Source organism: Sprattus sprattus (assembly GCF_963457725.1).
Source record: "Sprattus sprattus genome assembly, chromosome: 5".
Lineage (NCBI taxonomy): Eukaryota > Metazoa > Chordata > Actinopteri > Clupeiformes > Clupeidae > Sprattus > Sprattus sprattus.
This window is the reverse complement of record NC_137924.1, coordinates 17,612,234-17,625,278: the sequence shown is the minus strand read 5'-3', so window position 1 is coordinate 17,625,278 and position 13,045 is coordinate 17,612,234. Positions and strand designations below refer to the sequence as shown.

Below are 13,045 nucleotides of genomic sequence, written 5' to 3'. Positions count from 1 at the left end.
TTTGTCTGGAGTCCATGTCACCGTTGCTGCTCTCCGCAAGCAGCTCCCTGCATAATTACTCTCAAATGGCAGGCAAAAAAAAATGATGTTGATAAATTACACCGGCACCCAACTTAATAAATAAATAAATCAGACCTCATCACACTCTCTAAAAAAGCTGCAGAAAAAAAACGTGTGTGCGTGCTATAATTTCCCCAAACTCACAGCAGAAAAAATGTATTAATGAGAGCATAATTTCAGCGAACTAATTATTTCTATTTGTCTTTTGTCACACTCAGTAATTCTGCTATATTAACACAGTCTGTGTTTATTAATTGCTTTTCCAGCGTTTTGAATCCATTCCAAGAGCAAGCCGGAATGTGTTTTCCTAGGCCCCAGTGCTTCTGGGAGTGCATCCTGCCACAGAATCCTGGCACGTCTGTACATAGAGATCTCAGCAGCATCTCTCCTGATTCTCGCCCACTGCCTCTTCATGTGTTCTCCAAGTTTACATGACCCTGCGAGCAGAGATAAAGTTCTTTGTTGCGAGATTAAACATCAAAACGGTTAAAGTGAAATTAAAATGAAATGAATGAATGTCACTGAAGCAAAAAAGGCAGTAATTAATGGTTCCCTTAATTGTCTTCATAAAATATTTGCATGGGCATAATTTGCATAATTTACATGTATTAATTAATCTTTCAAAGGAATTTTATGCTGAGAGAAGCCAAAAATTCCCTTTGTTTTATTTAGCATCTAATGAAATATTTATCCTCCTTAATGAACTTTTCATCTTGATTTGAATATAAAAATGCTAAAGTTTTAACATATTTTAATGAGGTGGTTATTTCATAAAACAACATGGCATCCGATTTCTCTCTCTGAGAAAATTTCAATCAGATATTTCTGGGTTTGTGTGGTGCATCACAGCACCGATGCATCCCATTTGACTCCAGATTAATATGCTAATTACGGAACAGTAGATCATCAATCTGTAAAATGCGATGTTTTCTAAACAGACCCATCCATATATTCAAAAGAGCGAGTGAACAGAGCTATATACATCTCCATGTTTACTAATTGATTTATGTTATCCATACCCATTTAATTCACAGACTAACACTTGGGGAAACGTTCTTTCCTAGGTAATGTAAATATGTCGAAAGAACTAAAGCGTTCTTTTGATGCCATCTCTCAAAGCGCTTGACTAGTGTGAATGATCAGGACATGCTTAATGCCCGTTAAGCAGACAGATCATAGTCACTGGCTTCTGCCTGCATTCTGTGAGCTTTCTTGCATCACGTGACTCTTGAATTCAAATTTCACTGGCATCCCACCTGTGTTTGAGAGGAGGGGCACTCTGAACTCAGTCTCTTGGGCGAATCAGACGTTGGCATTGAAATATTCACATCAATTATGTTTAAAGGTTTTTTTCTTCTCCTCTTAAGTTCTTGTGTCCTTCGGGGGCACTTAAAGCATTAATAACTCAGAAGTGGGCAGTCTCTTTGATTTCTGCTGCCCACTCTTCCATCATTTAGTCGACTGATGAAAAGACGGCAGAGTGTTTATTCACTGAGCCTCTGTTCAATTTGTTTTCCAACAAGTTAGGACTCTTCACGGATTATTGCGACTGGTACAGTGCCCCCGCTATTGCAGTATCACTTACACATGGGGGTCTCCAGCAGTAAACCATGCATTAGCTAATGTGATGCTGTTATTGCTGGGCTCATAAATTGAACCTGTGAAAAACAAATCAGACAGAGGAATCTTCGTGCCCGTCGCCATGTCAACCTGAGGCAGCAGCCGCCAAAGGATGGAGGCACGCCATGCCTCAGTTCTCGCCAGAGTGCCTCTGATGCGGAACTGTATTTTTAGCGGTAAATTCACGCCGTAATGAAGGTTTTTTTTCAACATAATTCCACAGCGTTTTGCCTGAGTGGCAGTGACCGGAGTACACTGCCTCAGAGACTTGGCTCTGTCTGCAATAATTAGCCCCCATGTTTGTATATTCCCCACAAGCCCTTTGTTCTTAATTGCAGGCCACTGTGTGTGTTTAGGTTCACAGGCTCTCCAAACCTGTGAATATCAATATATGTGTAATGTGCATAATGGTCTTATGTAAAGATCTGGGTGCCTGTTCTGCACACAGTCACACTGTGCCTTTTCACTATGAGAAACATGTGGCTGATTGATTTCATCAATCATTCAGTCCGCCTTTGGAGATATGAACGATGTGACTATTGGTGTAAGATTGGATGGGCACAGCATGAGTTCAACACAGACTTCCCCTCGAGATCATTCTAGTGTATTAACTGAAAACAAAGGGAAAGCTCCCCAAAAACACGAAAGAGAAGGAAAACCTGATGTGTGCCATTTGATCGCAGATATTCCCCCCTTCTCCATCCTGCTGGCGCCGATTGTGTCATGTCTAAACGAGAACAACACCGTCGCCTCCTCGAGCTGTCGGCTGCTTGACGTCTGTAGGTGTAGCTTTTCTCTCTAAAACTGAATTATTTAGGTGCCCTTCCAAAGAGAAAAAGAGAGACAGAAAGGAGGTGGGGGGGGGGAGCAGAAAACACTGCTTAAAGGCAGTAATGTGGCCTTCTCTTGCGGTGGAGATGTAAGGGTAATAAACGTCAAACAAGCTCCTGAGCCATGGCTAACAGATGCTTTTACCAGCTCTGCCACGGAGAGAGGGCCTGTTCACTGAGGCGTGCCCGGGGATGAGTGTTCTTTGAAAATGGACAAAGCTCGTTAGATTGCAGGTGTCGGCTAGATAGCATCGGAGCCCAAGTGCCCTGCCTTTTTCAATAAACACTATTTCCTTACAGGAGATGTCATTTTGTAAAGTGCCTCACGTCAGCACGAGTGCAATATTATGTTCAAACAAGCGTGTCAGAGGGAATGTCTTAAACAGCGGAGACATGCTGTTGTGAGACGTCCAAGCATAAAGATACCCCGCTTGCCCTTACAATTTGCCTTTTGTTAAGAATTAAATATGCATAAGTTGTATCAGCACACTTTCCTTTCTCTCTTTTTTTTTCGGTAAGACCTTTTATGGCCTGATTGTGTTGGTTTGACAATGAGGAAATATAATGTTTAAACAGCTGGTATAATCAGCACCTTCCAAACTGCCACTTCACATACCGTGATATCTATTGGGTTAAAATGGCCCAGACCCTGGGCAGTAAATGCTGTTGTGTGATTGGAAGAGAGAGAGAGGATTTACTCCTGACCTGAAGCCTTACATGTGGCGGTCAGTGTTGAAGCTGTTATTACAATGCCAATATCCCCTCCCTCCCCCAGTGACATTAAAAACATACTGTTTGCTATGGACAAAAGAGCGTTGTTTGTTGTTCTTCTTTTGGTTGTAGTGTTAAGACTAGGTGTCTCTTTGGCAAACATGGCTAGCAGGTGAATCCCCACCGCCCTGTTGTGTTCCTTTTTCTGTTTGTGTGCGCCCTGTGTATCCATATTGTGTTAGCTTAAAATGGTCAAGAGCCCCACTGAATACTTCCCTAACTGAGAACATCTTCTCTTGTTTATTTTCACAGACGGAAGACTCTTTTTAAAAACCACAGTGATGTACTGATATGACACTGCAAAGAGAAATGAAGACTCAGATGAAGATTCTTGCGAGCGTCTTGCCAGGATTTCAGACACACAAACTGGTCAAGCCGCGTGCTGAGCCTCCAACGAAGTGTGTTACTCAAAAACCAGAGGAAAGTTGAATCCGAACTTAGAATTAGGACTCTCTCACAGACATCGTCATAATATAGTGATGGAAGCAAAGGAGGATGACTCAAGTCTGCAGTACTGAAGGCAAAACAAATTGAGCACAGTAAAAAAAACATGTACCTAGGTGTACACTGGTTATTCTATTTCCAACAAACCCACAGCACTGAAGATTTTTATACTGTATTTAAACCAGCGAGAAAGCTTTGATGAAAAGGAAAAATCTGCTTCAGAGGTTGTTCTTTTTTTTCTTTTCTTTCCTTTCTTTTTTATGTATTTTAAGAAATTCTTAACAGTCATAGATATTTGCCAAGATGATAAAATAGGTTGGATGCAGCCTCTGGAAATGTGAATTTGAATATATGTTGCTCAACAAAAACAACTAATGTTTGAGTTTGATGTTTTCTAAATTAGAAGAAGATACAATCAAGTTTCCTTTCTACCATTGTTGTATATACCACGACAGAGGATAGGTAAAATCACTCACTATGGTATATGTATATAAAGTCAAAGAAAAAAAACAAAAAACAAAATGGTATTGTGTATGTAGTAGAACAATTAGGGAAACAATACCGACCATTTATATGTACTTTATAGAGTTGTTTTATTATTGTTTTTTTTGTTTTGCTTTGTTTTGTTTCTGAGCCATCGTTGTTTTCAAATAGCTGCCGTTTTGGTGAGGATGCATGCAGGCATGTACATGTGTGTCCTGAAATGATCATATTTAATAAAAAAAAACTTTACTGTGCCGAACAAATAGATACATCACTAAAAACCCAGATTGATTTATTCCCTGAACTACTCCGTCATTTGGATGTTAGTATTTCCACATCAATCACAATTTGTTGTAAAGATCTTATGGCTATTTATAGTCATTATTTTAAGGGAGCTTACTGTTTTTGGGGTATTAAACACTAAAGCGGATGTGATTTTGAAAGTGCGTGACTCAACGCAGAGGGAGGGCGGGGGTGGTGTGAGGGTGGGGGGGGGGGGCACACTGTTTTTATTTGTATAATTCATTATCATATCAGTTCAAATCCTAATGGGGAGAAAACACCTTTTTTAAAAGAAAAAAAAACATTTAATGAATGGAGGTGTACCTGGTGTAAAGTCACAGTGAAGTTGACATTTTCTCTGTAATTTAAACCAAATGTCCTACGGCTCTGATAGGGTCTACCTAATATTTTTGTTCTTGCCCAACCCAACGAAGTTTGTGTCATCCCTTTAACTCCCCTCACTCACACACATGTTTGCCAATTGTGTGAAATCAGTGGTGGGAAACCTGGACCAGGAACCGGGAGTAAATAACTGAGGTCTCTTGTCCTGAGAGGAGAAAAAAAAGGATCAGATGGGTTTTTTTCTTTGTTTTTTTTTTTCTGCTGAGGATTTACTGTACTGTAACCCCTTGTGGTTCGCAATACCTCAATAACAACCCCACTGTCCTGTGTTTCAACTGTACATACAAGTGTTGTTGAAGAGTAATTATGACCAACAAGGCTATTCGGCCTAAACGTTGGTACGTTGGTGTAAAGATGCATCTGAAAATCAACTATGTCCAATCCATTATAATACAGCACTGTTCCCCTTACATGAAAATAGACTTTTATCTATTGCTGGAGAATCTCATGAACTGCCTCCAAAAGGGTCAGTGATTCAGTTACCATCAAAGATAACCATTAAATTGCTGTATCATTGACTAAGGTGATCTAGCCAGCAGAGGAGTTTGGATTGTTTGCTGTGCCAAAATACCACAAATAATCACTGTTTTGGTGCAAAAATGCCAGAGACATAATTATAAAAAAAATTCAAGAGTATTCAAAATAATAGGCAAAATAATGAGATGAGCAAAGCTTACAGTTTTGAATTTTGTCAAATTAAGGGGCAGCTCTTTGATTTCATTTTTTATAGTTACCTTTAAAGGATTCTCATTAACTTGTCAAACATATTGTTGGTTGGTTGTTGTCCCGGGCTTTTAACAATTGAGATGTTTATTATGTTAAACAACTGTTAAACTAAATGTTGCCATTTAACCCAGTCAAACATGGGTTTGCTTTTAGTTTTTATTTTATGGATATTGTATAACATTATTACATGCAGGTATACACTGTAGCAAGACTTAAGAGCATATTGTTCCTCCTCACTTTGTGTTGCAGTAAAGGAAATGTCTGAGTATTCTAATGTTGACAATGTCTTGTTTTATAAGTGTCCCTTTCCTTTGCCTTTATTCCATGCAAGTGTGTGTGTGTGCCTGTGTATGTGTGCGTGCGTGTGTGTGTGTATGTTTGTGTGTGTGCGCGCAAGTGTGTGTGTGTGTGTGAGAGAGAGAGCATGAGAGTGTGTTTGCATGAATAAGTCTTTGCTTATATTCCATAGTGTTATTCCATTATCAATCTTGTGTGCAGCATACAAGGAAGAGACATAGCTCTTTTAAATTTCAATAAATTATTTTATGTGCTACTGTGCAGTACACCTCCCTGAGTTGTAGATAGAACATATTAATATGTATCGATACGTTAATGACAATGGGCAGATACACACACACACAGGCCTTTACCTATGTGTCACTGTGACGCCTCTCTCCTTCTCTCTAATGCATACGCACAAACACTTAAAAGAATTCATATTTATTACTAATAAAATGTATTCATATATTGTTTATTTAATTCAGCCCCAATGTCAGACCACTGGTGCTAAGGATCTGCTTTTAACCACAGCTAAGGACCACTGTATTGTCTCTTTCGTTTTTACCTTCCATGGTCAGCAATCCACAAGAAACTAGTTTTATTATCTTTATGGTCCATTACTTTCCCATAAAGGCCTTAATAGAACAATCAATGTAAATATCTCACCACAATTAACATTAGTGGTCACAACTTTTGCTGTTTAATGTTCATGTCAATTATTCTGCCCATTTTTACGAGTGCCAGGGGACCCACATTTAGGATTTGGACTACAAACCTTTCACAACTAGAAGGTCTTCACAGAAACATTGAGTATAACATTTTCAGAAGATTACAGCAAAAAATTGAAATCTTGACTCGGATCTGATGAGGTCAGCATCACAACAGTGTTACTTTCCATGTCAAGCCATTCACACAAACGTCATTTTGTTTTCTTTTTGGTCCATTACAGTCAAATAAAGATCTTGATAAAACATTTGTTGTCAAATGGATTTGAGTCAACATAATCAATGTACCTAGCTCACCAGAATTAGCATCAGTGGTCAGGACTGCTGTTTCATTTACATGAACATTACTCTGCCCTTGATATATTTACTTACACACAGTATTCATAAAGCATTATAAACACATTCAAAAAGGGGTTATAAAGTATTCATAATGCATTATAGTGACTGACATAAACCTATATAACTATTTATAAATAGATATGACTGCACTCATAAAGCAGTATGATCTAATATAAGACTGTATTTGACTCCATGAAGAGAATTTGGTGGATAAACAGCATTTGACATAAGGCAAAGATGTCATCAGTGCCGTTATCAAGAGGTAAAAGAAACTTTATAATGTGTTCTGATACTACATGCTGTAAGGGAACAATGTAATGTAACAATGCTTTATTGTCATTACTATGTATAAATAGTTTTACAGACTTTTTTCAATCACTATGAGGCATTATGAATGCTTAATAACGCTTTGTGAATGTTTTATAATGCTTTGTGAATCCTGGGTTTAAGTAAAGAGTTATAATATATCTATATCATCAAAGCAGATATAAGTAGTTTTACACATTGCAAGGTGCCCTCCTTCATATGTCTTTATTAAAAAATAGAGGTTCTTAAATGGTTCTTGACATTATACCATGGCTCAATGAAAAATCATGAATTTGTGTAGAACCTTTACATCAATTTAATGGTTCTTTGTGTTGGAAATGTGTTCTCAGAAAGACTATTTTTCTTCTCTTGGTAGATGTACAGTGCTGTTAGAAAGTTTGTGAACCCCCTAAATATTTTTTAATGAACAAATATTCCATCTGCTTCTCTTTATCATGGTTGATGACTAAGACGAAGATCTGATCATGTTGTGCAATATTTATGTAGATTTCCAGGAATCTCTAAGGGGTTGACAAGCTATCTAGCACCACTGTAAATGGTGTATTTGTCAACTGCATCCGCAGCTTTAGTGTTTATTTTGCCAAAAGGATCTTGATGGTAAATAGAAATGTAATTGTTAACAAAATATCTCAATTTATTCTGAGCAGTGCTTGTTTTAGATAGATAAATGAGGCTGACTGACTCGTGCAGTTACACAGTAAATACTGCTGACTTATTACTTGTACTTTGAAGCAAACAGTCCCTGCAGACACTGGAGTCATGTGAGGCAGAGATAGAAAGAAATGGTTTGTATATTATTTTTTATTTTTACCATCCTCTTCCTTTTAAACCTCTTATCTTTTTTCTTCTCATTTTCTCCTAACCATGCTTCTTGTCTCATTCCTCTTCTTACACTAAGTATAACTGGTTCCCTCTGTCTTATTTTTCCTTAACCTTGAAGAACCTTTATTGCGTGAAACGGTGTGGAATGTGGCAGTGTGGCTAACCGCACTAGTTACGACAATATGAAAATGAATAGACACTGCTTAAGGCCCAGGTGTACCTGCAGAGGAATTGCAAATAGGGTAATGTACTATATACAACGTTGTCTTTTTTCGCCTGTCTCCTTACTTTTTCTTGTAGCTCTTTGCATCCCTGTTCAAGGAGAAGACTTCAATGGTGTTTATCATTGTACAGGTAGAGTTCATGTATTTTGTAAGGAAAAACCAATAGACATCCAAAAAGACAATGTCTTGTTAATGCAGAAAAAGGCTTGTCCAACCATTCAAACTATGAAAGTACACATTCTTTAAAACAAAAACCAGAATCACAATATCAACATTTGCATTTGAAACCCCCTTGAAAAAAAGTTTTACCCCTTGAAACACGTTTTTGTATATAAGGACTTGTTGTAGCTTTAGTTGCAGACTATGATTTTATTTTCAAAGGAAGCAGTCTCTCTCACTCCCACCCATGTGATGATGGTGTGGTGATGGACATCCACTTAATAGCAAACTGTCACTGTAAAAATGGATGGCTGTAGCATGGCTGAGGATGATGGCCTTGCACTTTCCATCTTCTTTCCATCGTCTTTACCTTCTTCCATGTCTACTGAGCACAGTATCCTGGACAGCTGAAAAAAAATCTCTGGCCTTCTTGTAGGCTTTTGTCTTTCAAATGGACCAAGTGCCATTCGCTGTTCAACAGTTTTCATATTCTCTCGAACACTGCCTTTTAAGAACTTGAATTAAAATACAGACTCTGTGCTTATTACTGTGTGCGTATAACCATGGTTGAAATTGAATACGTATGTTAAACACAAATCCCACAAATCCTAAAAAACTCTTCAATAGAATTAGAATTAATTTGGTATTTACTTTGCCTACACTGTAAAATATTTCACCGTAATTTTACAGTAAATTACTGGTTCCTAATTGCATTCATTTCACGGTAATTTTACAGTAATTTATTGTAAATATTTCACAGTAATGTACTGTACATGTTTTACAGTAATGAACTGTAAAAATTTCACAGTAAAATGCAATGCAACTACAGCAGTATATTGTAATTTCACAGTTTAATGCCATTGGATTACTGTGATTTGGCAGTATGTAGCTGTGGAATTACATCGTCTTGCTGTATATAATTTACAGTATTTTTACTGTAAAAGTTATGCAACTAATACATTATACTGTACATTTACAATTTAAGTACTGCACATTTGACTTGTTAACTGTGATTTTACCACACAAATGTGCTTTGGATTTGCTAAATTAAAAGTCAAAGCAAGAACAAAGACAATACTAATTTTAACTTTTTAAATTCATTACTCAATACCCAAATACATACAAATTCATGAAGGTTTAAAACACGTCATATTTATTATTCAATACCTAAATACATTACAATAAAAAGGGTTTTTAAAACACGCCAAAATCAATACCCAATTACATAACAATTACTGAAGGTTTGAAACATGTCAAATTCATTACTCAATACCCTAACCCTAGAACTCAAAACCCAAATACAAATAGCAAAAGTTAAAAACACGTCAAATTCATTAATCAATATCCTAATACACAATGAAAAAAGTTTAAAACACGTCAAATTACACACAACACTCCAGAACGTAGACTCTCCTAAATAACTCTGTCTGTCTTCAGACCCTATTAAATATAGACAAAACTTCGGAACATATACAATATAAACAAAAATGAAATGCAATTACAAAAAAAATGCAAAAACAATTACAAATTTACAATGACCACTCGAAGTCGACAAGCTTTCTCTGGAGTTTGCTGACATTTGCATTTATCCCTCCACGCCTCTTCTTCGAGCCTTGCTCTGGGTTGATGCCCAAGAAGCACCTGTAAACAATAAGCAAAGACAACTTTCAGTTTTACAGATTTAATATGGCGTTATTTATCCAAGGCACATGCACATGCACCAAATAAGTTAGTATTGAAAGCCAAGCAAGATTGATATAAGCAACGCAAATCAGGAGGCTAAAATTAGCTCCTTTGAAATGACATAGCCTAGTTGCTGCATCTGGAGGCTAACGTTTACTTTAACTTTCACGCTAATTTGTGTATTCTCAGTCGAATAACACAATCTATACCTGGACACGTGGAGAATATTAATTGAGAACACATAATTTGAGCTTTCCAAAACAACTATACATTACTTGTCTGTGAGGAAAATCTTGGCGGGGAAAATGGCTTTAAAATGACTTAGCTGGAGGCTAACGTTAGCTTACTATAACTGTCACGCTTATTTGTGTATTCTCAGTCGAATTACACACTCTATACCTGGACATGTGGACAACATTAAATGAGAACACATCATTTGAGCTTTCCAAAACAACTACACATCCAAAACAACTATACATTACTTGTCTGTGAGGAAAATCTTCGCGGGGAAAAATGGTTTAAAATGACTTAGCTGGTTGCTGCAGCTGGAGGCTAACGTTAGCTTCCTTTAACTTTCACGCTAATTCGAGTATTCTCCGTCAAAAAAACTAACACACTATGACTAAAATTGACATGTGGAGACCATTAACGTTAAATGGAAACTCACAATTAGAATTTTACAAAGATAAGTTTCTTCTCTGTGAGGCAAAGCTTCACGGAGAAAACAGCTTTTGGAATTTCTTAAGAAGTGGTTAATTAAGTGACCTGACCTTGATCCAAAAGATCGTTCATTTACTAACCCAGACAACGAACATTATTAAAACGTTATTATTATAGAGTTGTGACAAGCTCTCTGTCAACCTTACCTTTATCTTCTAGCTCATGTGCTGTATCCACCTTCGCGCTCTTCTATCATACGCTGCCTGTGTCTGTAGTCACCGTGGATCCAACTGTCTCTTCTTGAACCCACAATACAGCGTAGTTCAAGTGCAATTCAAATTTACAGTAATGTATTGGGTTATCTCAAAGGATGAGTATTTTACTGTGAAATAACCCTATACAATGCTGTGAAATCCCGGTATCGTTTTTTTCACAGTAACTTACTGTGTCTACATTGATTTCACAGTAAAGTCTACATTACAACATGACATTGCCATTATTACAGGTAAAGCCTGTAAAGTAACATTACGATGATTTATTGTGAAATATATCAGTAAAATATTGTAAAACTCATTGACATTTTACAGTGTATAGTTGTTTTCATGCATTTTGTGATTTTGACTGAATATTGTCTTTAGATTGATACATTACAGTAATGCTTATAACGTGATATATTTGCTATTAGCCCCTTTGCTTATACAGCTACACCACATTTAGCACTCATTTGGGCCATACAATACAACCGTTCCCTTGCTTGGCACAAAACTGCAAATTCAGTATGGTTAATGGCAAATGCTCAAACCTGCAGCTAAATTAATTACAAATTGCAGTCCGTTCATCTTTTAAATCTCCACACCACACAAAAAGCCATGTTCAAAACATTACATAAGCGGCATGCTTATATTTTAATCTGAAGGGTAATCAAAGTTGTTCATGGTTGAGTTGTAAAACACATGTTATTGAACAATGACAATATCTACTGGTATAAAATCACTCAAGCTTGGTATAGTGTGCGAGCAGTAATGCTCTTGACATTATTGAAAAATAACACCTTTTTTTATTTTTTCCTGTTGAAAGAGCACAGTATTTCCGAAGGAAACATTTAATAGTCACTGTTCCATTGCCTCCTGCTCCTCAAGTGTGTTTCCACAGTTTCAATGAGTGGATGTTATTCAAGCAAACATTGCAATCTTCTCAATGAGCCATTTTATTTCCAGTTTTTAAAGGAGCCCACAGAACCGAATGAGAGTGAGCACACTCACTGATCTTTCAGAAATCTGGAGACTTGTAATGTTTGCTTTCTTTCATATGGTCATGCTGATTGGGAACATCTGGGGATTTTTGTTTTCTATGTGTGTGTGTGTGTGTGTGTGTGTGTGTGTGTGTGTGTGTGTGTGTGTGTGTGTGTGTGTGTGTGTGTGTGTGTGTGTATGTGTGTGTGTGTGTGTGTCCGGCGTGAATAGTTGGATCGACAGTGAACGACAAATATCTCTCGTAAGCAATTTTGAGTGAAATGTGTTGACACAGCATAGCCTTCCGTAGGCCCCGTTTTTTTGCGTGCTTTCTAAAGGCAGGAATGTAACAGAGAGGGAAGATAGAGGATGAATAATTGACTGATCACTGCATAATTCAACACAGCATTGTGAAGATTCAAGGTCCGGAACATTCCGCCACTTTTCTTCTTTATTAAAAATGAGGTTAAAGTTTCAATCAACCTTGGGAGAAAAAAAAAAAACTACATATAAAGTGGCAATCAATGGCAAAAGAAACTTAAGATTATCGGGTTCAGCCATTGTACTCGCACAGAGGGTTTTCTGGCTTCCTCGTGAAACCTGACCTGTCAGTCTATGGGCGATAATGAGACCACCACTTCAAATCCTCTAGCTCATTTTCCTCTCTTTGCTAACTGCATCAGAAGGACCTCCAAAGCTGGTAATGTCTTATTGTGGCTAACTGATGATTCAGCTCAATCACATTAACATCTTTCTTTATTTCTCTTCCGCTTGTGTTTTTTTTTTCCCTTTGGTTTGTCAATTATGTATTCATTGCATTTGTTTTGCTGAACAACACAAATTGTTATTTTGCCACGTGAGGTCTTGTTCTGCTCCAGCTGTTCTGGCAAGGTCCCCTACAGCTAGATGTTTCATATCACTGCGCATATTGTAATAAATTCATTTCCGAGCAAGCATGACTACAAGGCACAGAGACC

The 13,045-nt window shown here is 37.4% G+C and overlaps 1 protein-coding gene across 1 annotated transcript in view; it reads left to right on the top strand.

The window, feature by feature from the left end:
- dachd (dachshund d) overlaps positions 1-4,073 on the top strand; it is a gene marked incomplete at its 5' end in the record, with an annotated part of 114,506 nt that extends 110,433 nt beyond the window's left edge. The window contains one exon of the mRNA XM_080839528.1: positions 3,534-4,073. Within this exon, the coding sequence (XP_080695654.1) occupies positions 3,534-3,571 (38 nt within the window). The 3' untranslated portion in view covers positions 3,572-4,073. The remainder of the gene's footprint in view (positions 1-3,533) is intronic.
- Between the last annotated feature and the right edge of the window lie 8,972 nt (positions 4,074-13,045).